Raw genomic sequence first — 27,345 nt, forward strand, 5'->3', positions numbered from 1 at the left:
CGTTCGTTCCACTAACGGTAAGACAAGAAATGTATTCCACTGTTAGATTTACAGGTTCACTTTTCATGTGACACCGCTAGCTGCCGTAAACGTAATCCCCGGTATGGCTTTACTGGTGACCGCCGCGTATCTAGGCAGACCAATCTTCGTTGTGTGTGTGCCCGGTCTTTTCTTACCGACGACACATCATTGCTAATCCAAAGGTTCCTCATTTGTTGTTCGCCTCCCGTCGGAATATTAGATGGTGGAACACGTGCAGTTCGTGTGACTTCTACTCACGCCAAGAAACATCGAGCGTACCAGTCAGTCAAGTAAGTTGATGCCCGGCAAAAGAGAAATCTCACTTGTCGGCTTACAATGAATAGTGGTGTCTGTGAAGTTTTACCTTTTTTTGTATCGATGGATGGATGGATAGATAGATGTGAATTTCTCCTTGGGATTAATAAAGTATCTCTTCGCTATATGCTGCTTTTGTCCCTTTTTTCGACATTAACTTGATTACAGTGAATAGTGTCTGTGAAGTTTTACCTTTTTTTGTACCTCTAGATAGATAGATACTTTATTAATCCCAAGGGGAAATTCACATCTATCTCTTCGCTATATGCTGCTTTTGTCTCTTTTTTCGACATTAACTTTCATTATGCTGTATGTATATTCTCCCGGGCCACTCTTAATGTGTGCTAAACTTTTTTTTTTTTGTAAATAACGTGCCCACATACTGTCCGTTCCAAGGTAACCGCGCAGCAGCCTCAGCACGAGCACACGATGAAGTGGAGTATTCCACAAAAGTGCAAACAGACCGCATTGCAATCCCAAGAAATGCGTTGAACTGAAGTCCCAGACAAATCTTAGTAAGGCGAGGCTCGGCCGCCCAGTAGCATGTGTCGGGGGCGCTCTCAGCCGACGTCACCACAATCCTGCCGATCCAATTGAAAATTTAAAAATGTAGATTGTGTTAAATTACAGGGAATGTTTTGAGTTATGTGTGTAATAATACTGCAAGATAAGCACATTCATGCCGTTACAGTATATTGGAAAACAGACTGATTGGAAAGAAATGTGGACAATACCCAGTAAGTACTGTACAACTTAATATAGTTAAAGGGTCACATACACGATTATTCATCAGATTTATCCTGTAAAGACTCTAGTTGAGCAGCAATTTAAAATTAACACAAATAAATGTACTTTTTGCACCAGCATTCCTGAAACTATTCAACATTTATTTTGGCTATGCCCCACAGTTCAAAAGGTACAAGCGTACATTAAAAAAGAGACTAATGTAAATATTGGTTTTGAAGAAATAAACGTTATGCTAAACTACAACCTCAGTGGGGGAAAAAAAATTAAAAATACAATTTGTAATAAACGTGTACATAATGTTGATCCTGACCTCTCTCCAGATTTAATGGAGGGAAGCATAATCTGAATTTTGTTGAAAGGTATGATATCGCAGGCCTGCACACGATGTGTGTGCGTACGCAGCAGACAGCAGTGAGTACTGGCCAAGGGGTCCCTGCTGCTGGAGTGATATCCTGCAAGTCAGATTCAGCTCATTTGTAAGCCCCCACCATGGTGAGAAATAAGTTACAGTTTATTGGGTCGCTATTAAATAATTCTTGTTATTTTGTACAGTATATTGAACCGTGACAGAATGGCAGCTGCAGCAGGCAAAGATGCACATTACACAAAATTGTGTCCTGCAAAAAGCAACAGTAGGGAAGTAGAGCAGGACGCCTTTTTCTGTTTCGATAAATGATAAATTGTGGTCTTTACATAGTCGCGTCTGTGTATGTATGGAAAATGCAGGCTGCACTCCATCCCATACGGTTTGTAATGTCTACACCCACTTTTGATATCAAACTCATTAAATATTGCTAAGTGGCCATTTTATTTATTTTGCACGTTTTAACGTGATGTTGGTTTCCTAGGTGAATGGCTAAGGAACCTACCAGTTAACTGTCCCGTAGACCCAATTTTTAACAGAATGACGGACATTGTATTTTTTTTATTTAAAAAAAATGCCTCTCTTTAGAACAGTTTTCCAAGACAAATTAATTTATATTGTGATTATGAAAAATGCCATCCTTATTCTTTAAGTGCTGTCACCATCAAAACGGAACAAAGTTAATCATCAGGAAATGTGAGTGTTGGTAATGTGATCACTGAATATTTGCCAACTGTTTTAATGAAGCGTTTCTTTTCCCAGACGTGAAAAACATTGTCCTTTCAAACCTTGGATGAGAGCTCTTTTATATACTGTACTGGTACACTTCTGCATTTGATCTTTCACGTGTCGTGCTATTCTGCTGGTCCTTGTAGAGGCCTTCAGATGTGGGGCAAACGTTGCGAGTGGCAGAGGTGATTTAGCACTCGCCTCAGTGCCCGCATACATTTAATAAAATAACATATTCTGGTACCCAGTGAATCTTGTTTAGGGTTGTGGAGCAGCAGAGGGCACCACCAGGCCTACTCGCATACACATCACATCCACAACTTGCCCTCCTGCTGGGCTACTTTTGGACCTGCCAGTTTAGCTGACCTGCATGTCTTCGGCGAGGTGACCCCACACAGACAACAAGCTTACATGGGATTCGAACCGAGAACACTGGGAGGTCATTTGTTACCTGCTAGTTATTTACAGCGCAGATGTTTTGCAGCGGTTTGGCCCATGGCAAATACAGTTTAAGAACTTTGAGGATTTTTTTTTTTTTTAACCTCTCATCAGAAGTAAAACTTTTCCTTAAATTAGCTTTTTGAGCTTCATGGTAGCAGACCTGCTGACTGATAACTCCAGGGATGGGGTTTGATTCTCTCCTGGACGCTGCCTTTAAAGGTCCGGCCTGCATGTTATCCCCTTTTTCAGGGTGCTTCACTTTACAAATATTAGCTGTAAGGGCAAGTCAGTGTTGTATCGTTTGTATTCTGAACTTCTATGGTAATGTATTTAAACTTACTAATATTGACCTGCTCACTTGATATTTACTTGAAACCTACAGTAGGATGTCCGACAGTGAGGAGGATGACTGCCCGCGGCTTTCTGCTGAAACTCTGGCGGCCCTTCAGGAGTTTTATCTGGAGCAGCAGCAGCCAAGCACAGTTATGAAGAACTTTGCAGTGGGAGCCATTGAAGAGGACTGGGTAGGTAGCCTTCACTCTGTCTCTGTGTAGACGGCAGGCGTTAAGCAACAGACGTTTGGTTAAGAATCTTTAGAGGCCCAAAAATAACGTGCAGAGCTTACTTTTCACTTCACCTCGGTTGGCGAGTGACCTGCTGATTTCTTCAGTGTGCCTTTCAGTAGGCGTCTTTTCCCTGGATGGGCAATTTTAGTGTCCGTATCCTGAGATAATTGTGACTGGCCACTGACCCTTGTCAGTCTCTGATAGTCGCATTAAGACACCGATGAGCTTTAAAGAGATTGTCCACCTGAACCTTAACTGTTCTCACACATCACAAAAGTGAATGGTAGTCTGTTACTACATGTTGCTGCTTCAGGCCTGATGGTACACTAACAGTGCATCCCTAAAAAAATGGGCAAAGGTCAGACACTCTCACCGCCACTCAGGAGCCAGGCCCAGTGCCCATGTCGAGCAGACGGACAGATGCTGCTTATTTAATGTTGAGCCGTGACTCAAGACAGGAGGCCGAGTTCGCACTCCACCATATCCATCTTAATGCCTTCACGTAATGTAGTCATGGGCATCAGGGGTTTCATAACTGCTGTATGTACTGCAGGAGCGACTTAGAACACTTGTAGTCGGCACACAGCCAGCAAAAGTGTTGGTGCGTGTTGTCATGCTGAAATTTGCACCACAAATGTTAATAGGTTGCGGTAAATTCTTTAAATTTGAAAAGCTCTTTGTACCAAACATTAATTTGTACAGAGAGATCATTTTTGTCACCCAGAACTGCATGTCAGAGGAGGGCATTGCAGCAGCAAATGAGTAGATGTTAGAGCCGTTATGCGAGACTTCTAGACTGACCGTGAGTCACAGAAAAGCCCGAAACTTCATATGGAATGGAAACTCGTTTGTTTAGCTGGTAAAATGAGAAACCTCCAAACGAAATGAAATATATACACATCGTGATCAGTGGCCAGCCATGTTTGGCGGCTAAGAGACTAACTGAGCTGTTTGTACATTTAACTATAGCATCATCTGGGTATTCTTGGGCTGCTGAAATAACATTAAAAGTGTCTCCTGAGGTCTCCATGACCAAACCTCCTCATCTTTCTATGGATAGTTTGATGCTGATGTACTGTATAGCGAGGGGACAGTGGGCTCTGCTGCTTCATATGACACCTTCACTGTTGCATTTCGAAGTCAGAAGCCCGTCTGCAATTTCTTTTAACTGAATGGGTAAGCGAGTGCTTCCTGAATTGGAGGTCCAGAGTTCATCGCCAGCCTGTCCATGTCAAAATGTAACGCAGGGAGTGGCTGGGCCCTGAGCAATGTCTGTCTGGTGACGACAAGAATGGATATGCAAACCTGATCAGTGCTGATCTGCCAAGCTAGTTTTGTATATAAACTGGGCCAGTGCTTCGACTCATTTGATTGTGTGAACTTTGCGTGTCCTAGCATCATCTACATGGGTTTTCCTCCAATGTTCCCAGAGAGGGGCAGGTTGAGTTCATTGGCAGCTGTAAGCTGGTACTACAGTCACAATCGTACTGCCCGGTGCGGAGTGATAGACTGAAGTGGAGTAAACAGGTTTGACTTGCTTTGTAATATTATTTATTATTTACCCAACCTAAAATACCCCAGGAGCTCAAAAGCCACATGCAAAAAAAATTACATAAATAACTCCACCCATAATTCATTAACGTGCAGGAATAACGTCTAAGTAGCTGTTTCCTGGACAAGACTTTCAGATTTTTCAGTTGTTATTGAGGACGTTTAGCCCCCTACTCCTTCTATCAGATGTTTAGTTGAGGGCAACAATTTATGTGCAGATCTTTTAAGAGCCCACTAGAGCACCTCAATGGACCTGAGGTTTGGTCATGTGAATGCCGTCCTTCTTTTCTTTTTCATCCATTCACTTGCTGGTATGCTGGTGCTTTTAGGGTTATTGTCAAGTACAAATATTATTGCTGGTGTACAAATAGCCTAAAATTTTCTTTACAATGTTCTGATACAACAAAGAATTCTGTAAAATGTTTATTTCTCCTTTGGGACAAATAAAGTATAAGCTCCTGCCGTTCAGCGTTTTCAGCCTTTCTGGAAATAGTGGGTGTTGTGCTTCAAAGGGTACAACTCTGACAACTCTGAACATTCAAGTGATGGATAGGCTTGTAAGGGTGTCACTAGAAGGAGCGCACACAACCTTAATCCATCTGATAAGGTGTTACTGGATTTCTTTCCAGTCATGGATTATCCGTAACAACCACCATATTTGAAAGTGGAGTCTGAATAGATGCTTTTAAAAAGCTCAGCAGTGGAGGCTGAATTAGCTGTGGCCAAAAGGTGATCAGCACTTGTCATGGCAGCACCCCTAAAACCCACTCCTGGAGATCTGGAAGTGATCAATTTAAAGAGGCCTACTGTACAGTGTTAGCAGGATTACCCCCTGATCCAATTAAGACATGCCGTGAAGGCAGAAGAGATCTTCATATCAGGTAACTTGTGAAGGAGTTTCGTGCAGCATTAGAGGTTTGTCAGTCTTTTTGAAAGTGGTAGATCAAACTGGGGGAAATGGAGGAAGCACTTTGATAAACTCCAAAGACCATTAAATACGTCAACCTCCTTGTGAAAGTTCCAGGAATATCTGTTGGAATCAAAGTTTATATCTATGGTTGAGGAGCTCTATACAGTGGAATCTCGGTTCACGACCCTAATTCGTTCCAAAACTCTGGTTGTGAACCGAAGTAATTTCCCCCACAGGATTGTATGTAAATACAATTAATCCGTTCCAGACCATGCGCACTGTATGTAAATATATTTTTTTAAGTTTTTAAGCACAAATATAGTTAATTAAAGCATAGAATGCACAGCGTAATAGTAAACTAAATGTAAAAACATTGAATAACACTGAAAAAACCTTGAACAACAGAGAAAACTAACACTGCAATAGGTCACACTATAGTGCTAGGAACCACTGGCTAAAAACACTTTTTTTTAACGAGTTTTAAGCACAGGGAAAAAAATGAACATTTGAAAAAATCCGTAATTTAATAAACCACCAAGAAAAGTAACATTGCAACAATGCAGGCTACGAACCGATCGCTGGAAACAGAACTGAAAACAAAAACAAGCCCAGTGCATTCTTTAACTGCCTTCCTACCTTATGAGTCCATCTCTCTCACGCTGTCTGTGTGTGTGTGTGTGTGTGTGTGTGTGTGTCGCGCTCTCTCACGCTGTCTGTGTGTGTGTGGTGCTCTCTCTCTCTCTCTCGCGCTGCCTGTGTGTGTGTGTGTGTCGCTCTCTCTCTCTCTCTCTCTCTCTCTCTCTCGCTGCCTGTGTGTGTGTGTGTGTCGCTCTCTCTCTCTCTCTCTCTCTCTCTCTCTCTCCCGCTGCCTGTCTGTGTGTGTGTGTGTGTGTGTGTGTGTCGCGCTCTCTGTCACTCTCTGGCTGCACAGGAAATGCCCAGGGAGAGACTGAACACGTACAAACTGAAAGGGAAACTGGGTTTGTTCGTATACCGAGTGTGTGGTCGTGAACCGAGGCAAAAGTTTGGCAAACTTTTTGGTCGTAAACCGATTTGTACGTGTACCGAGACGTTCGTGAACCGAGGTTCCACTGTACTAGTAAAGCTGGCTACAAAGGCTGAACACACAGAACATTATGGGTTAGAAAGGTGCTTTTGTGGAATTACATTGGGATCTGTAGACTGATTTTGTGATATCATTTTGTAAAAAATGTATTCCAGCTAAGGATTATTCAACTCCGCTTCTCAGAGAACCAGCATGCCGGGATGCAGGAATGGAGTTTGTTAGTGATGATCAATGTTTGGTTTCAAGAGTGGAAGTTCCATATCCTGGTGATGGAGAGAGAATTAACCTACTTCTCTTGCACAGCCATTCAAGTAGATTATGGTAATTTTTCAGTCTGGTTTGTATGTTTCTTGTAGACCTGAAGGAGGTTTATGAGAACATATCAAGGGTATGTTGAGGGAGGTCTCTTAAGAGTGTGAAAGTCACTGCTAATTGTCTTTTGTACCATTTAATTTCAAAGTAACAGTTTGCTTTCTTGGTGTTAACTTGCATCATTCAATAGTGGGCATAGGACTATACCATTGGGCATCTTAGTGCAGCCACCTGTTCGTGAACAAGATGTTAAGATGCACCCTTAGTCCAGCTTGGTGATGTAAAGTATACATCTTTGACTGTAGATGATTCTTTAATCTGGAAGCAGGTCACAGGCAAGTGTGGCAATAACAGAATGAAAATTGGCACGTTGAAATCTGAAGCCCTTTTTGGGGGTAAGAGAGCGTGCAGTGCTATTGTTAAGTGAGAGCAGCACCGGCCTTAGAGTGAAAGTTTCACTTGGCAGTGGTGCTGAAGCTGGTGCCAAGTACTCAGATGGACCTTTGAATTGACTGGTTTATTTCCATCTCCTGCAGTGGTCACAAGCTTTGAGTACAGGAAGAAGAAATGAGACTGACGTTCTTGTACAAAGTTTCTGGATTTTCTCTCCATTAGGTCTTGATGGACTTGCAGATCAAGAGGAAGCAGTGTGGTAGTTTGGGTATCCATTGAGTATGCCATGCTCAGCAGCTTCTGTGGCACATGTACATGGCATGGCCCGCTTAGATAAGACACAGAAGACATAATGAAGAGGTGATAATTCTGGACAGGCTAGGGATTTAACTAGGAAAGGATTGAGACTGTCACTATGATAGAGACATTGAGGCTGACATGCTACCACATCCACCTCATGAGACAATGTAATGTTCCAACTTTAAACTATTGCAGTAAATATCATTTTGACAGTAAGGACAAGTACTTTATGTTGTTTATGGAACTGTGCAGGCAGGTAGAATGGGATGGTGATAGTCCAGTGACCATTGCAGTGTATTTGTTTTAACAGCAGTTAAGCCAGTTCTGGTACAGCGATGACACAGCAGAGCGCCTTGCCAAAGAAGTCATTTCAGCCATTGGGAGAGGCAGCAAGTGAGTAGTCTGATTACATCCATCTCCTTGTCTTTGTCTTAAAATACCATTTATGTTTATTAACAGTGAGCCTGAAGAACTGTATGTTGGCGTGTTCAGCCCAACAGTTTATTCAGTTGTAACTGGAGATCATAAAGAAACCATGCTTAAAACAGATCCATTCACTGTAATTATTTATGCCTGACTTTCTTCATTCTGAGTTGGGTTACTCTTCATGTAAATTTTAGATACTCTCATTTGGCCCACAAGGGTTTCCTGTTATTAATGTAGGACCTATGGTCAGGTTGTTTTGTGAATTTTACTGCTGTACATTTGTGTGCTACTGCATTACCAGCAATGGTCTGGCATTTCCTCCATCTTGTATCCACTGCTGGCATGATAGACTATGTCTTTAATTTAGCCTGAAATTAATAAACTGTAATTCTGTCATTAGTTCTATTTAGTTGTTTTCTGCATACTTCCCCCTTTCCAGAATTGCTTGCATCAGTGCTCCAAGCATTTACCAGAAGTTGAAGGAGCTTCACCATGAAGATGTTTCTGTGGTTATCCTAGAATATGACAAGAGGTTTTCATTGTATGGGGAAGAATTCATCTTCTATGACTATAACAGCCCCCTCTCCTTACCAGACAGCATAACGCCCAACAGTTTTGATATCGTGGTAGCTGATCCCCCTTATCTGTCAGAAGAATGCCTCACCAAAACAGCACAGACAATTAAATTTCTTACAAAAGGAAGAATTCTTTTATGTACAGGTATGTCCTTATTTTTTATTAATGTGCACAGCATGTATCTACTGCACGTTTTGGTGGTAAAGATTCTCATCATCCAATGAAGCATATGAGCAGAATTGTTCAGCAGACTCCACAAACTGCTGTCTACTAACTGTGGAAAATTCCAAACCCATCTTAGATTGCAAGGATTGATGCACTAAATGTTGCTGGTACTACTAGAGATACACAGAATAACATTCATACGCCAGGTTTGATGGTTTATTGTTAGTGGCCATTTTTTGAGCCATCAGTACATTTGCTTGTTAAACTGCAGTTTACTCTGTTTTAGTTAATGCAGATCGCTGTATAACTTGAAATAATGGCATTTGTTAAGGTTTGGTTTTTAATATCAGCCAGAAGTTACAAAGAACACTGTGGACAAGGTTTGTTTTCTGCCTGAAAATGATCTTCTTAAAATAAATTCCTGTGCTGAAATAGCATTTGTTTTAGAAAGGCACTATATAAAAACACTATCTCAATGCCATACCACCTGCACTTCAAAACAGGTAATCCACCTGAAACTAAGCTTATTTGGGCCTGGCCAGTACTTCAATGGGGAACCAGCTAGGAAAAGCCAGGGTTGCTGCTGGAGAAGGTGTTGGTGAGGTGAGCAGGAGAAGCTTACCTTGTGGTTTCTGTTTTGATCCCACCACCCCAGTGCGAACAGGGAACAATGTTCTGTAAAAATGGCGTCACCCTCAGATGAAACATATAACCGAGGTCCTGACTCTGTGTGGTCATAAAAAATCCCTGGGCATCCTTTGAATGAGTAGGGTGTTTACCGTTGTCCTGGCTAAATTGCCCATCATGGCCTTGTCCATTCTACCCTCCTAACCATCCTCTGTACCTTATTGATTAACTGTTGTCTCACGCCTTCAATGCCTAATATGGCTATTGTATGACAAAAATGCCTGATGTTAACATCTTCCATGATCCTGCACACTTGTGGTCGTTGAAATGGCTTCCCACTGTGTATGTAAAGTTCTTTGAGTGTCTAGAAAGTGTGTACAAATGTAACTTCTCAGTGGATAAATTTTACATAAATTGTTTACATTTGGAACAATCAAATCTGTATTTGCCTGTAATGGATTGATGGCCCATTCTGGGGTGTTTCCTGCATTACATTCAGCGCTTCTAGGACAGGCAGTGGCTCCCCACATCCCTGAATAGGTGGATTACAGCAAGACAAAGTATAACTTTTTATACATATAGCCCCCACCATAATTCATCAAAGAAAATATTTAAATATATTTGTTGTATTGATAGATTACTTGAAGTTAATGAGACTGTTGGTCTTTTTATTTCCTTAGCTAAATCCCCCAATTGTACCTGCTCTTCTTTATAATCTTTTGCATGTCCTAAGCCAACAGTATTTATGCCTTGACACACATTTTAAGCCCATTTTTGCTGTTTCTTTCTGTGTTTCCTGCACTACATAACATTCTCGGACCTTCGTAGTACAAGTCATGGGTACACCAGGCCAGAATGCATCCCAGCAGAGGCGACACAAGGCAGTAACCAGACCTGGACAGGGCGCCTGCCCACTTACACTTTGCTGAACTGTTTTTAAACCATACCCAACTCTGAATGTATGCCAGTTTTTTCTCCAAGTACTAACGTTCTGAGTGGCTGGATGAACAATGCCAAAAGATTTTAATATAAACAGTGTCACGGCCTTTACTGAGGAAATTAGAAGCAGATTTCACTTTTATTTACAACAGATACTTTTGCTGGAATTATAAAAAGGGCATTTATGTGTAATTAAATTTCCCCTTCTCTGCCCCTGCAAACCTTGAGGGCAATGATATTAAATTCCGAGGTGACCTCATTCTGATGCTTTACATTACCATCATTGCTGGTTGTTTTTCTTTTGGGGATGTCTTTCAGATACGCACAGCCATTTTACTATTGTTTTCTTTACAAAACAAGAAAAAGTTACAGTTCAGATAAAAAGAATACTTTTAAGTACACTATATAGTAACTTTCAGGGCAGCACAGTGCCATTTGATAGAGACTGGTGCCTTTGGATTTTGTTTCCTAAAGTATAAAATATTTCTTCTTTCAGGTGCAGTCATGGAAGAACTCGCAGAACAGCTTCTTGGAGTCAAGATGTGTGAATTTATCCCAAAACACAACAGACACTTAGGCAATGAATTCAGGTGCTATGTGAACTACAGATCTAGTCTGAACTCAACAGTGCACACTTCTAATAGTTAATGTCTTGTTTCACTTATAATAAAAGACTTTGTTTATTATTGACTGTTGGGGAGGGTTGGAAAAGTCATTCAAACTGTAACCATTGCTAGGCTCTCACACTTATTCACAATCAAACCATCTTACATGGAAACACTTGAGAGAAAACCCTTTGAGAGTGCTTTCATTCCAAACCTGCTTATTCATTAATTTATTTTCTGTTTACTCCAATTTGAAAAAATATGACAGCAACGCTGGATTCCACTTAGGAACCAGCATGGGAAAGCTAGCAGCTCACTGCAGGACAGGCTTGCACTCCCAAGGTTAAAAATGAACTCTACTGGCACATCTTTGCTCCTGTGGTAGAAGACTGTGCTGTATTAGCAAGTGAAAGTCTACATGGACACCGGGCTCCCTCACACCTGTTGAAGCTCAATGCAGATGTTAAACTCACATTGTCAATAGTCCAATGTAAACGTATATGAAAGCAAGAAGCATTTCAAACCTTTCTGCTCCATCTAAATCCATATCTCAATACCGGCGCACCCATCTGATGACTGCTTAGTTCCATGAGACAAGACTATTTACTAATGTTTCTTGAACTTATTCACTACTTATGCTAAAAATATATTTTCATTGCTTAAATACAAATCTTCACTATCATGAATTTCACTGTTGGAAATCTAAATCGTGCAGACATCTGTGGCTTAACTCCGAGTTCCCTATACAGTGTCAGTTCTCACTCCAGTATCCAGTCCTACCTTCACACCATTTTCTTGGCTAACTTTGTCTTCTTTAGCTAAACTGGAGTTGCTGGTCTCGGTTTCTTTGTCAGTCTCTGGAATGCATGTGCACCCAACAGGAATGGATACGTAATATTCAGTGTACACGTAGCGCCCTCCAGTGCAGGATCGTGTTCTTCGTAGGATCACAGAAGGCATGAACACTGGAGTACTGCGGTGCTGTAAACTCTCCTCTCCGTAAGGTCCAACCAAGCAGCCTTTGCATAAGCAGTAAGCTTCTGGGATGTATTTGGGGTATCTTAAAGGATCATAGGAGACTCTAAAAGAAAATATTAGGAAAAAATAAAAACAACTTACTTGTTTATAAATGTCAACGCTATTCTGTTAGTATACATTCACCAGTTAAGTACTTTTTCCTATTCCATTATCCATGCATTTAACATTAACCAAAGAGCAGATTATTTTAGAATAGCAGATTGTTGATCAGAAAGCCAGCACTATTTGCTTATGTGTAAATCCGGTTATGCACATTGAAACTCCTGCCTTAGGGACGCCTGCATTTCATGTGTACCTGAAGGCTCAGTCGGTGAAAGCATCAAGTGTGCAGACAAAGCACTTTACAGCAGCAGGCACCAATAGAGTTTCATGTCTTTGCATAGCTCACAGGGAGAATAGGAAAGACTGAAGATTTAAGGGTTTTGATTGCAATTTAGTAGCATAAGAAGCAAAGCCTGGTTGGGATTTTTATGCAGGATAGCATTAATGGATATATCAAGAATGGACCACCAAACAAAACAAATCCAAGTACCATATATGCTCACATGTAAGTGAAAAATCAATCGTAAATTCAGACTTATACGCCCATTCAAAAATGCGACATTTTTTAATCATCTTGCCTCCTCCAATCTCACATCATTTTCTCAGATGCATCAAATTTTGTTGCAGCAGCGCAGTTGCCAATTTATTTTGCTACTTCAGCGACGTTTAATTTAAAACCAGCTTCATATTTTCTTCAGATCGAACGCTCCATCGTAGATAATGAATGCTCTTACGATAAAGGTGTGAGATACAAAATCAGTGCAAATGTTGCTTTGGAATAGTTTGGGTATTACTGTGTGGTCACGTAGGCACAATACATAGAGAAAAGAAAGGCCGTGTGCTCTGTGGCTACTCTCTCAGGTGGGCGTTAGCATAGCATAATCTCTTGGACCAACAGAGTGAGTTTTCCGCATTCAATTTATACAACCGACATTATAAAATACCAGAAATTATATTGTAAAATCAAGTCCCGACTTATTCTTATCCGCGAGTATATACGGTAAACATGTCAGGATGGGGTCCAAACCTTACTGTGTTCCCTGCTTTGACGTGTAGTTTGCCTTTGAACTTCATCTGTTAGTCTTCTTTGGCAGCAGCACTAATCATGTGCCACAGAAGAGCAGATTCTCTCAGTGCTCGAGTATTGTGCCTAATGAGTCTCTGCAGAAGTGCTCTGTGGTCTTTTGATGTCTTGCCTCTACCTTTGGATTTAGCCATTCTGCCCACTTTCTGGATAGCTCTGCTTTTGCCTTTTTTCCTCCACCTGTGATGTGACTGCCTGTCTGATAGGGGTGGAAAATTTCATCATTTATGACTTTATTCCATTGCTTTAGTTATGTTCCATGCTACTGAGATTTTTTAAAATATTTTGCAATATATTAAAAACTGGTTTGGTTTTGCTGCAATATATGCAAATTATTTTATTTTTCTGACTGAGGTTAAAGCTGAAATCATTCCTTAGGCAAAAATGTCAGTCTGTTGCACATAATCAGAAAAACACTTCAGTTCATTCATACTACTGGATTTTATAAAAAAAAATTGGAAACGGATTTAAACAATCTCCACTGGATGGCTAGAAATCTGTGCAATAAATTGCTTTTATTGCTTATGGTTTTTTTTTTTGGTATCGAGGTGGCCACCACATTATGTGGGAAAAGTATGTTTTAGAAAAGGTAGGCTATGTACTTACTAATGCATCCTCTTGCAGCCCATAAATAATAAAGGGTTCCTGCATAAAATGCATTTTTTCTTTTCTTCAGTAAGACCTCTGAATGAGGTGCATAACCAGACATCACTTGGTGAATGAACCCCAAGAATTAAAGTTTTGTAAGGACAGATGTTTGAGCATGGGTGTTCTGATTGCCTCATCCATCATTAAGGCTATCCCTCTCATCTCTGTAGAATTTTAGATACTTTATCTGTGCTTAGTTTTTCTTCCCATATGCTAAACATCCATCCATTTTCCAACCCGCTGAATCCGAACACAGGGTCACGGGGGTCTGCTGGAGCCAATCCCAGCCAACACAGGGCACAAGGCAGGAACCAATCCCGGGCAGGGTGCCAACCCACCGCAGGACACACACAAACACACCCACACACCACACATACACTAGGGCCAATTTAGAATCGCCAATCCACCTAACCAGCATGTCTTTGGACTGTGGGAGGAAACCGGAGCGCCCGGAGGAAACCCACGCAGACACGGGGAGAACATGCAAACTCCACGCAGGGAGGACCCGGGAAGCGAACCCGGGTCCCCAGGTCTCCCAACTGCAAGGCAGCAGCGCTACCCACTGCGCCACCGTGCTGCCCATATGCTAAACAGACATGTCAAAAACTACTAAATATAAGTATATGAAAACATGCACACATATCCTTTCACAGTTTTGACACTTTTAAATTAGATTTTTACCTTTTCTCCAAGTATCAAACCACCTTCAAGTGAAACAAGTATAACATTTTTAAAACTAGAAACACACGGTATACTGGGCAAGCATAACATCCATAACAAGAAAACCCATAAATCGGCTGTAATGAAAGTATTTTAGAATTAAATCTGCTGTGCCTCTAGGTCTTCTTAGCTGGGAAAGTGGTCAACTTCAAAAAAAAAAAAAGATGTATTCAACATCTGCTTTCTTATGCTTTACATTAATGGAGTATAGTGCTCCTTTATGCAGAGTATTATCACACTTGTCATGTCACTGGAGTGTGTCCTGTGAACAAACGGCATCCAGGCAGACTTTAGGTGAGAGAAATTTGCAATATTGGCCTTTACTTAAAACAATATGGAGTTATAAGCTGAGAAAAAAGAACGTGAGGAGTCACGCTATGTCTGAGGAGGAATGGCACTTGTATATGTTATCTATCTGAAGCTGGAGTGGAAGTAAAGTTATAACTGACAGTTGACCCCCATATGGGATGTATTTTCTTCATTGATGCTGTTGACTTTTTGTTTTCCTCACCTCTGTTGTAAACTGCCAATAGTTCAATGCTAATGTTAGTGCACTGATACTGTTAGGTTCCGTTTATGTTAATCACTTTGGAACTGTTTTTCTTCCTGTGTGTGTAAACAAATCAGTCTCTTTATGTGTATTCATTATATAAATAAGTATTTTGTAAACTCTGCAATTCCATTTTTCTATTACCATTTTTACAGTGCACTTGTTCTAAGCACTCAGCGAAGTGTACTGTGCAAAAAAAATTAATTAAACTGAACTGAAAGGAAAGGGGACATGCCAACAGAGACACGTGGCTTGGGCGGACATTAAATGTGAAGCTGCTTTAATGAGTTTGTAACTTTTCATTATTTTTAATTTAAAGGGACACTTCTGGTCAGGGTGTTGTCAGCAAGTGAACTTGAGTTTGACATTTGCATTATGAAGGTTTAGATTACAAACAATTATGATTGAAAAATCTTTTGGCTCAAAACACAAAACCTTCCCCTCATTGGAGACAAAACCAACATAAAAGTCACAAACATGCCAAGGTCAGAATTGGAACTTAACCACTAAATACCAAAGAAATGTTTCAGCTGATGTTTTTCTTCTTTTGTTTTAGCTAGACTGTAGCAAAACCAAAGTAAATTAAAGTTCCCAAGTGAACAGTTTCTACTTCCTCTAACAAAGATCTAATAATCAAGGTGTCTGTGATTTTGTATAAAATGATGTCGCACATTAGTTCATGCTTGTAAGTACAGCAGCAACATGTAATCCAGGCCAAGCCCTATGTCGTCATTATCAACCTTGCCTACATCAGGTTGCACCCCAAAGTGAACTGAACAAGCAAACAGAAAATTATCAATGAGACCAGCTCCTGTCAAACAGCCTGCCAGCCGTCATATTGTACATTTCACCCTTCTATACCAAACAGTCTATAATTCAAGGCTTTATGGAAGAGAAGCCGGAAGAAAGGTGCCACCAAGAAATACTTATTTATAAAAGTATGAAAAACTGCACTGAAGACAGCCTAAAATCCATGTAATGAGAAACCGCACTTTCAAAACTATTTCTAAGTGCAAAAATAATTTGCCACAAGTGAGAAGCGAACATTGCCAAGTTCACTTTGCTGTGAGTTCCCCGAAATCATGGAAATGTTTGTAATATTTGCTGAACTTGGTGAACTGCATTAACGTCAAACTCAACTAGTTTTGACTGGGTTATAATGGTGCGGTCATTTTTAAAGTGTCCCTGAGGGCTAGGGAAACATCTGCCAACTACACTGGACCAATTATTGTAGCTAAAAAGGTGAACTGAGGTGTGCAGCAGCAGTGCTAACCACTGCACCAATGCATTTTAACATTTCTCAGTCAGACTGTTTTACTGTCTAGTATTTGATAATGTCAGGCCTGTTTAAAACCATCTTCACAGTAGCTCACAAACACCGTTGACGGCTGGCAATTCAAAGACATCAGATGCAACTAAAAAAGTAGATAGACCTGCTCTATGCAGCGGTCCAGCCAAGCACTTTGGATACTTAACAACTGACAGAATTAACATTTTAAAATCATAACTGTTTATTATAATACATTACAGCTTCACAAACAGAGATAACTCGTTATTTATGCTGTATATGTTTCATTATTAGGGCTAAAAAGGTGAACTGAGCTGTGTGGCAACAATATCAACCACTGCATCACCGTGCCTCCATGAGATCAAAGAAGAAAGAATGCAGTGAGAGACACGCAATGATATACAGTGCATCACTTTGTCCACATTTTGTTATGTTACTGCTCCAGAGCGCTCTTGACCTCAGACTGGGGCGACGGTTCATCTTTCAGCAGGACAACGACCCTAAGCACACAGCCAAGATATCAAAGGAGTGGCTTCAGGACAACTCTGTGAATGTCCTTGAGTGGCCCAGCCAGAGCCCAGACTTGAATCCGATTGAACATCTCTGGAGAGATCTTAAAATGGCTGTGCACCGACACTTCCCATCCAACCTGATGGAGCTTGAGAGGTGCTGCAAAGAGGAATGGGCGAAACTGGCCAAGGATAGGTGAGCCAAGCTTGTGGCATCATATTCAAAAAGACTTGAGGCTGTAATTGCTGCCAAAGGTGCATCGACAAAGTATTGAGCAAAGGCTGTGAATACTTATGTACATGTGATTTCTCAGTTTTTTTTTATTTTTAATAAATTTGCAAAAACCTCAAGTAAACTTTTTTCACATTGTCATTATGGGGTGTTATGTGTAGAATTCTGAGGAAAAAAATGAATTTAATCAATTTTGGAATAAGGCTGTAACATAACAAAATGTGGAAAAAGTGATGTGCTGTGAATACTTTCCGGATGCACTGTATTTCATCAAAACAAAGCAGAAATGCTAAAATCATAGTCAAAAGCCACCTTCTCTTATGCTGATGTAGAACTCAAAGATCGACCTGCACATTTGGTTACAAACACAGATAACTTGTCCCACTGACTCTGTAATTCAAATGATCAGCATTATATACCTGGGGGGAGGTCCCATCACTTTGGCTGTTACAACTACGAAGGACATTACACTGGCCTCGCAAAGCATTATGTGGCACTGGTATAAAAAAAATAAATCAATTCTCCTAAACTTGCTGAATTAGCAGTAGATAATTAAACAAACAAGGGCAAACGTGAATGCTGCAGATTCACTGCGAATAACGCTTTAGTAAAATGTGCCAATACACAATATTCATCACCTGAACAACTTCATACTCACTTCTGTATTTACAGGGCATTTTCTCAATGGGAATAATTTTCAGGATAAAATTAAATCAATCAACCCACTAAACATGATAACTTTCTAAAAAACTTTTCAGATGCTGGATCATTGGGTAGTCACGGCCTGTCCTAGCAGAACAATGTACAGGGCTGGAATAAACTGAGGATTACCACTCACTCACGTACCCACACTGATCTCTAAATTTCTAAAATGTACATATTGGAGATATGGGAAGATACTGCAGCACCTGAAGATACCCCTACATGAACACCAAAAGATTGCACAAACTCCACTCCGTCTCCTGCCAATGTGAGGCAGTTGTGCCACTCCAGAAGATCTGAAACTTCACAAAATGAAAAGGTGAATACTAAGATATGGGCAGAGATCAGACAAAACTGTAGCAATAGTTTATGCACCACTTTACACAAAACATGTTCTTCTGCAGCTCATAATATGTGACCTTCATGATCCCAACACAGGCCTTGACTTTCTGACCGAAACTGATTAAACATGTTACTAGTTTAGGTTCCTATCATTCTGGAAACACTGGGTCTCCTAAAGAAAACCATTTCATCTATTATTATATTCTCTAAATTTACCTTAGGGATACAGAGGGCAAGAGTCCTATCTGTTAGCACTTGGTGAAAGCCTTAACTAGTTAATCACATTTGCCAACTAATGTAACACAGGTCCTTCAGACGTGGGAGTAAAGCCCCTCACACACACACCCCCAACCCCCCCCCCCCCCAAACACATTGAGAATCAATGAAGTAGTAGGGCTTACCTCTAAAGATGGCACATTAATGTAGGATATGTGTTATTCAATATTTATAAGGCTATGACACACTATAACTCATTATTCACTTTTTAACACAAAAAAACAAAGTAATGAATACACAAAAATAAATAAATAAAAATCTATGGAAACCATTACAAGTGGAGGAATGCCACGTTTTGGAGACAGAAGGGCTCCTTCACAGGAGTTCATCCAGTTTTTGTCCAGCTGGATGCTACTGGCAAAGCTGGAATCAATTAGCATTTTTATGCATTTTTCTAAAATATGATCCTTCTTTACAAAGGCAACTCTTGCCAAGAATGGAATAAAGCAAGTTTTTTTTCTGACAAATACAGTAGCTACTGGATGTGCTGCACTCAAGTGCTAGAGGTGTTACCTGTAAGCCCAAGGAGAGACACTCTGAATATTCACAGGAAGCTGAGCCTTCTTTTCAGTGGGGGAGCGACCCCCAGTGGGACAAGTGAGATTCTCCTTCTCCAGAGGGGCAAGCTGCAGGGTGTGGTGAAAGGCGCTTAACATTCCCACCGAGAGTTTCCCAAACATCTGTTCCAGTATTTCTTCCGGCAGATCTAGACATGTCCGAGGCCGCTTGGAGACTTTTGCACATTCTGTTTGATCCATCTGTGCCAGAAAGTAAGCTGCAGTGGCAAGCAGCAGGGTAAACTGAAACAAAAGAAAAAATGGCTCAGGACAGGCTGTAGTTACCTCTGTACCTCGTGGAATTTTGAGATTGATGTACAAACAGCATGTTTTGTTTTCCTTTCTTCTGTATCTTTGTTGGCCAGGTGTCAGTGTGCATACCTTAACTAATCCAACACTAAACTTGGTATTTTTGCTGGTTTGTATTCATATATCAGAAATTCTGTATGGAGTTATGATTAGAGTTCCTGCCTAATGTTGGTCAGGATTTTATGGCTGTACTGTATCCTACTTGCATTACCTCCATAAAGTCCGTGCCTTTACCTGCAACTTTAATGAAACATTTCTGTAGACGATTAGGCTGCCACATCCATTTTCAGTATCCCACATCTAACACTAATATTCATATGTTGTTACGTTACCTTTTTCTATATCATATCAAGGGTCTGAATATGCAGTGCCTTCTATGGTGTTGCCTCACTATGACAGTACAACCTTCTTCTATGTGGATAAATAAATGCTGTTTTTATATATCTGATACACTTAAGATCTGCCCTAAAATCTCAGGCAATGACGAGGACTTGATCAGGAAGTGTTTATGTACAAAAGCACTAATAATACTGCGTATGGCCAAAGTGTAATCAAAACACAGCCCAGCAGCAAGTAGGTGGTACAATTCTACATAATTTTAAGGTTAAGCATGAGTTGAATAAACAGCCATCTCCCTGCCAGCATCCTGACTGCTGTGTTTATGTATAAAAGCCCCTTCCCCCTGTTTACTTCACAGTGCGCACGTTGTCTTTTGTGCACTCACTTCACAAACATCACCTTGTGCCTCTGGGATTAGGCAGGAGTTCAGACCTGAAACCAGAAAAATATTTGTTTGCCAAGAGTACTTTCTGGATAAGTCGAAATATTTTAATACTAAATTAAAGCTGACCTACACTGCTCTCTCTTATCCAGTAATACCTACAATAGTCTCAAATCCTGGAGGTTTTCACGGTCACCCCAACTCCTCATCAGTGGTTGCTTAGTCTTCTGATCAAATCCTCTACATTTAAACGTCTCTTAATATTAGATATTCCTAGATTTGGCAGGTACTACAATATTAGATTTGCTTTTCCACAACTTAAGCTGCTGACAAGTTGCATCGTTAACAAAACTCAAACAAAGTTTAAAGCTACTGTACTGTTTAAACAGATTATTACAAAGTGATCAATGTATGCTGCAGAATAGCAACCAATTCATGTTCAGTCATACTGTACATGGGCTTTCTTCTACTTCTAAAAATGTAGACCTATAGATGTTAGTAGTATGGATGCTTCCTACTGTAAATCTTCTACCCCAGTACAATTCTAAAACTGTTTCTGTCTGCGTTCTTCCCAAGTTAGCATGAGCTTCTTCCAATGCCTCTGGCCAGTTATCCCAATATGCATGAGGATGCCTTGTGATGGACAGCTGGCTTCAATGATTCTGAACTACTGTAGAACATACAGCTATAGAATGGGCCCATTTTCATTTTGGATAATTTTCATTAGAAGTGAACTGCTGTCATGAACCAAAACTCATAAGATGTTTTGGCAAATGTGAGGACATCAATCAGTCCATTAAGTTAATAAATCTTTGCTTGATTGTATTACTCATCTCATAGAGTGGTTATCAAATTTAGCAATATGTTCAATTATTGTTGTCTTGTTTGTTTTTATTTTTTTTGATTCACAGAGATGGACATGCTGTTGAAAGTCACTAATTAACCTAATTTGCATATCTCTGAGATGATGCAGGAAAACTGAAGTAATAAGAGAAAATTCTCCCAGACACAAGAAGAACATTAAAATTCTACAGCAAATTTGTCATGCGAGGTTCAAATTCATATTTTTTTTCTCTGTTGTTCATTTTTGATTCTTTTATTTGTGTTGATTATGTACAGTGCATCATTTTCTTTAATTTTGGCTTTATTTATGTATAACAGTTGCCTTTGCTCTGTTCCATGTGTTTTGTGGGTGGTCCCCAAGAGGCAGGGCCACCTGCCAATCACCACCAGGGACTGTCCTCCACAGCTCCTGGCAGTTCCTTTCAAACGTGCCAAGAGGTGGTGAATTACTTGTTTTTTGCTCTGCTTATTTTTATTTCTAGATTTTAGACTGTGTTTCTTCCTCAGCACATCTAGCTCTTCTAAAGAGAGAGAGAATACAGTCATGCACAAGGTTTTGGACATTCATAATGACTTCTAACAAAGGCTGGGTGTTACTATGTACCAACTGTTAGGATGCCCAAACTTTTGCAAATGCCACATTTTGCGTTTTATTTTTTAAATATGCTAAATTCAGCAAGTAACGAGTCATTGTGCATTAAAATTTGTACAAATGGCATGCTGAAGTTTATTCCTTGCAGTGACTGTGTTACTGTCTCTTCTCTTAGAAATGAGAGTTTTCTCTTAGAAATTACACAAACCATGTAACTTGACCTCAACTGTTCAAAGGCTTGTACGCTATTCTCCTAAATGTGCCATGAGAAGGCCGCAATGCAGAAAGCTTGTTGGATCTGAAGAGAGGGCTACATGCAAAGAGTGTACAGGGGTATGTCTCATAATATAAAGAACTATAAAGACATTTTCAAATGGATTCTTTCTAAACATCTTTACTGTACTACAACAACTATTTGTACTACTATGTAAACTAACCACTTCAGTGCAAGTCATTTTTATGCCTGTTTGATACCAACACAAAGGAGACTCCCAAATTGAGAGTGTGATTAAGTGCATGTTATTATACTTGTACAGTGATGAAGAATTGCCAAACGAAAAAGGTCACTTCAATTGGGAAATGCCAAGAGGAAATCATGTCTTCCATACCATAAGTAGTACTGTTTACACAATATAGTTTCCATTTGAGTCCCTGACTATAGATTTATGAAAACTAAAAGTAGCATCTACAGTAAAAATTATACACTCTACCATGCTGAACTGAAAGTCAACTGGTATTCATGTCTCTTGGACAACTGCTGTTAAAACTACAGCCGGCAGAAAGTCACATGCCCACTGGGGCCTAATCAATACTAATCATGCCAAAAATACACTTCTCAAAATTGACCTCCATCCAACATTTTCTAACCTGAACACCAAGCTCAGGATCATGGGAAACCTGTGTTTAATTCAATATCAAGGTGGAATTCAAATTGAAAGAGGGGTCATACCTTTGCAGGGCACTCTTACTCATACACAATTTATAGGAACCAATTAACTTTACCTGTATATCTTTAAAATGTAAAAAGGAAACCACAGCACCTGGAGAACAACTCACATTCACACAGAATGGCCATGCAGACTGCATACAGTGACTGGGCCAGGGTTCATACTCCACAGCTCTGAGGCAGCAGCGGAAGCCAGTGCACTACCATGCTGCCACTCAAAAAGTTTTGATAGAAATCAATCGTGAAACTGAAATTAAAAACTGTCAGATGGAATAACCTTCAGGCCGCAAAACATCAATAAACTGATATGTTTCTTGAGAAAGCTGTTTTTGAGCACATTTTTGAGCCCAGAATTGAACTTTAGTAATATCAGTACTTTGCAATGCAAGGTAAGATAATTTACTTGATTTACTGAACAGAATAAAAGGTTTCAGCGGTGCTGGCACAACAACAATGAGTTCACAGATCTACCACTGGCACACTGTAGCAGTGGCTACTGAAAATGGGGCTTTGCAGTCATACATGAATAATAAATTATAGATTAATCATTTCAAGCAGTAAAATCCATTTACCACACAATTAGTATCATGACCATATTTTTAAATCAACGTATTGCTACTTTGATATATAAAATATAAATTTCTACCAAATATATAAACATGTCTGGATGATTCAATATTTTAAACACTAGTGTATATGTGTAATCCATCCATCCATCCATTTTCCAACCCACTGAATCCGAACGCGGGGGTCTGCTGGAGCCGAAGCCAGCCAACACAGAGGGCGCAAGGCTGGGGAACCAATCCCGGGCAGGGCACCAACCCACCACAGGACACACACACACACACACACACACTGGTTATAGACTTTCGACGGATCCAAAAGCTCTATGTCCTGCCACTATTCAAGGAGTGGATGTACAGGTGGTGCACTCCTAGCAGTACGTGGGGTCCACATCAATGACAGGTTATTTTCTTTGTTTTTTAATGTTCTTGCCTTTCAGTAACTCTGGTGTGTGTTTTGACCATAGTGTGTGTGTGAATATATTTATTTATTTAAAAAGCTCCTTTAAAAAGCCATATTTCCCACGTGTACAAATAAAGTTCTATCTATGTATCAATCATATTCACATCCACCACTAGAGCACCACTTATCAGACTCACCATAAAATGGTGATTATTTGACAGGGATGGTTGATGGTGACATTGGACTTTTATGCTGCCACCTTCAAATGCCAACATAGTTTCAGTGATGTGCTACTCTGCTGAACAAGGAACTGAATGAATTGATAATGGGTTGCATTATTGGTCTTCTTCAGGATGAACATTGAGAAGAAATATCTATACCTCTATGGACAGAAGCAGAGGAAAACTCCTGGCGATGAGTGGTGCCTCGTACTTCCAACAGTTCTAACTTCAAACGTTCTACAGTTTGAATGCTGAATTTGAGAGAAATCTGATCTGGGGTTCAAACAACATATGCAGTGAAAAAATGCATCAACACATGGTGCTTATGCAGTAAGTGTAAACGTAATCTGTTGTGCGCCCAAGTCGTCTCTCAGTCTCGCTGTGAAAGCATCTCTTGCATTATGCTTTGTGTGTTTGTAATTTTTTTGCTTTATGTTTGATGTGTTTCATTACATATAGATATAAATATATAACCCCCATCTATTAACCATGGCATACAAGAACAGTGTGGAAGCATCAACGATTTAGGTGAAAAAGGAAGCATGAAGGTACAGTAAATGCAATTTTCATTTTATTATACAGTATATGTATTTTATTTATTGTTTTCGTGTTTTATTATTTGGGGCATTTAATTGTAGTATTTTTATCTTAAATTATGTGTATTTGCTGTTTATTGAAATGGGTATTGTTTAGGGTCTGGAAATGGATTAATTCACTTTCCATTATTTCTAATGGGGAAAACTAATTTGGACTTCAAACAATTCAGAGTTCAAATGGCCTCCTGAAATGAATTAAGTTCAAGGTATCACTGTATTTGAGTGGCCCACATGAGTAGCACCTTAGAAAGAACAAGCCATTACATTTCCTACTTTAACATTTTCCTCCGTCTACAGTGATGTGGTGTCCTTCAATGATAACCAGTTAACACCTCAGATTATGGGCTAATAATGTACAGACTTGGGTCTCATTTTACGGTGTCCACGATTATATATACTGTTTGCCTCTAGTCACTGACAATAATGACTAGGCAAGATTTGGTTTAAAGCATCAATATTGCTGTGAACTAGCATCGGTTAATCTTCATCCATGTGTGATTCTCTTTTTGGACTACTAAACACTAGGTTTGTACATGGACATTAAATGAGCACAGTAGTCCAGACAACATTCCTAAATAGTGGATGGTACAACCACTTACAAATGCAGGTGATCGTTACTGCTTTTCAGGCCTGGGGTGACCAAATTAGGTGATGTTGTCAACCATCTAGAAACCATTTTAAGTCAGGCCTGTCTGGCGGTATTTTCTAAAGGGAAATTAACCTGCCTCAAATAATCTGAGAGGAATGCCATCATAATGTTAGCACTCTTCCTCGTCTCAAATGTGAATTACCAAGATAATTAAAAGTGCAGACTCAGTTATGGGACACACTGACAACCTTCTGGAGACAGCAGCAAAGGAAACAAAGACAAACCTGAGTGCTAATATGAACAAAACTGCACATCCTCCCTCTGACACGCTAGGATTGAGTTCTTCAGATAATACTGTGTCACATTTACCTTGGAAGTCGGATGTAGAATCTGGGAATAACGTCACACCTGAACTAACCGTGTTCCAGTGGAACATGCAGAAAAACAGTACGGACGTATTGAAGAAAACTTTTGTTGTGCTTGCTCCGTTGGAATAAACAATAGTGATAACAACACATTATTCTGTATTTTGTGTATCCAAACATCATGGAAACATGGTTACAGATGAAGGCTGGACAGTACTTTGTGTACAACTAGTTTACTTGTTTAATAAGACACAAATAGGCGTATAAACATTATAATACTACAGCTTTCACTAAAGTTTGCAATGTACGTTGCCATTTTGGATTGGCATTTTAACCTTGAATTGGACAAACTCGGACTTCACAGATCAGCCCTGTGTTTCTGAGATGAAAAATCTGACTTTAAGGAGGCGGTCCTGTTGAAAATTCCGACTAGGAACTCAGAAATTTAGATTTCCCACTTTAAATAGAATGCGGCATGATTAGAATTAATGTCAAGAAATGCAAGCAACGGGCCTTCCTACAATACACCTGTATAATTCCACACTGTGACCACTCATTTATCTTTAGCCATGTCAGAGTTTGTTTTTGTTTGTTACAATATTTATGTATGTACATGTACTTTTTTATTGTGCAATGAAAAAAGAAGTTTCCCTCGTAGGACAAACTTATATCGATGTATCTATTCAGCAAATATTTGACAATTAAAATCTGTTCCACATCCTTCACAGTACTGGTGACCATTTTTCAATAGAGGGACTCCATTTCAAAACACTGCCATTTTTACCAAAAGCTATTCGAGATTTGACATGCAAAGTCCTAGCCTGGATAAATATATTGTCTATTTTTTCAGCAATTAAATTAATTTTAATGCCATCTGTTCAACACACTACACTTTTTACAAACTGAACTGCTGTTTCCGGGTGGAATTCTCCTGTGCAAAACACATAATAATTAGAATATCAACGATTCGCGGAACAGGACAATGGCAACTGGTCAGTGACGGAAACCACGAGCTGATCCACACGATTCCGATGCACCGCGGCTGTCGTGGTTAACACGTACGGTAGGTCGTGAAGATCGTGCTGCGAAAATGTTAAAATTTGGAACTCCAGTTATTGTATGTGCCTCGAACTTTGCAGAAACAATCTCCACATTATCATTTACCAGGCCATGATGCTCAAATTGGAGCCCTGTGTGCTTCTCTTCGAAGAGCTGTTCATTCGAAGTGCCGGCGTTGTGTTAGTCACGTGAACTCTCTGCAGGCCGTCTGTCGTGAGGTTTTACGCGGGACTGAGAAGGCGGACTTTTCTCGAAACAAGCGGTGTTGTACGCGCGCCAAAACGTTAGTGAAGTGCTGTCGACGACGCACGTGACCATCATGTGAGGAAAGCCTGGTGTGTCAGCAATTATCAGTGCGCTTTACAGAGTGCATGGGATGTCGTAGTCGCACGCTTACTGTATGTCGTTCCCATTAAGCACCAATTCACACTTTCCGCATATGTGGATCTGTCTGAATACGTCAATTTGACGTCTGTCCCTACGACCGTGCACTTCTACAGAACTTTCAACATGAACGCCTTAGAATTCGCACAGAATTACCCGTTAAGTGAATATATATGCAGCATTCGATGAACAGCAGAAACGAGTGACTGCAAACTGACTACAGTGCGTTACGTATACGAAACTTGTCGCATTGTTTTACATCGGGTGTCTCTGTGAATGCTTCGCGTATACTTGTCGTGGCTTCTTAATACTTAACGTTTAAGGCCCCCTCGTCTTATTTTACATCGGTTTGCCTCTGGGAATTATGTCAGTCACACATATTGTTGCTGCCTGCTGCTTGTCACTTTTACATCTTTAGAACTAGTCAATGATCATCAGCTAGAGGAAGAATAATTCATTAATTATTTTTCGCATCCGCTTAATCCAGTGTAGGAAGGGTCGGGTGTATGGCAGGAGACAACCCCGAACTTGCCACAAGTTCATTACAGAACACATTCACTCACTCATTTGTTCAAGAGTGTCTATTAATCCGTCGAGAAGCCGCTTCCTAAAAGCTAACTACTTGTGAATTTCCCCTTGGGATTAATAAAGTATCTAATCTATCTACTGCGTCATCATAGCATTTACACAAGGGGAAACAATGGAAAGATATG

The 27,345-nt window shown here is 40.1% G+C and overlaps 2 protein-coding genes across 3 annotated transcripts in view; one reads left to right on the top strand and one right to left on the bottom strand.

Moving 5' to 3' along the window:
• eef1akmt1 (EEF1A lysine methyltransferase 1) lies at positions 1 to 13,856 on the top strand. 2 transcript variants are annotated; one of them, XM_028800560.2, is made up of 5 exons: positions 1 to 17; positions 3,000 to 3,141; positions 8,026 to 8,108; positions 8,581 to 8,861; positions 10,945 to 13,856. In XM_028800560.2, exons 2-5 carry the CDS (start codon positions 3,004 to 3,006, stop codon positions 11,094 to 11,096), a joined length of 654 nt encoding a protein of 217 aa, XP_028656393.2. In that variant the 5' UTR covers positions 1 to 17; positions 3,000 to 3,003; the 3' UTR covers positions 11,097 to 13,856. The 2 variants fall into 2 exon arrangements, with proteins under 2 accessions (XP_028656393.2, XP_028656392.2); XM_028800559.2 differs by lacking the exon at positions 1 to 17 and adding an exon at positions 94 to 311.
• Positions 11,431 to 27,345, bottom strand: part of il17d (interleukin 17d) — a 17,128-nt gene continuing 1,213 nt past the window's right edge. Inside the window, exons 2-3 of the mRNA XM_028801182.2 lie at positions 18,998 to 19,284; positions 11,431 to 12,134 (exon numbers count right to left, since the gene is read on the bottom strand). Of these exons, the coding sequence (XP_028657015.1) occupies positions 11,795 to 12,134; positions 18,998 to 19,284 (627 nt within the window). The 3' untranslated portion in view covers positions 11,431 to 11,794. The remainder of the gene's footprint in view (positions 12,135 to 18,997; positions 19,285 to 27,345) is intronic.

This window comes from Erpetoichthys calabaricus, chromosome 4 (assembly GCF_900747795.2).
Source record: "Erpetoichthys calabaricus chromosome 4, fErpCal1.3, whole genome shotgun sequence".
Taxonomy (NCBI): domain Eukaryota; kingdom Metazoa; phylum Chordata; class Cladistia; order Polypteriformes; family Polypteridae; genus Erpetoichthys; species Erpetoichthys calabaricus.

Excerpts from the sequence above, each read along its gene's own strand:
- eef1akmt1 (XM_028800560.2), top strand. The coding sequence starts at position 3,004 with ATGTCCGACAGTGAGGAGGATGACTGCCCGCGGCTTTCTGCTGAAACT. Across the intron at positions 3,142-8,025 it reads GAGCCATTGAAGAGGACTGG|CAGTTAAGCCAGTTCTGGTA; the intron begins GTAGGTAGCCTT and ends TTGTTTTAACAG. Across the intron at positions 8,109-8,580 it reads GCCATTGGGAGAGGCAGCAA|AATTGCTTGCATCAGTGCTC; the intron begins GTGAGTAGTCTG and ends CCCCCTTTCCAG.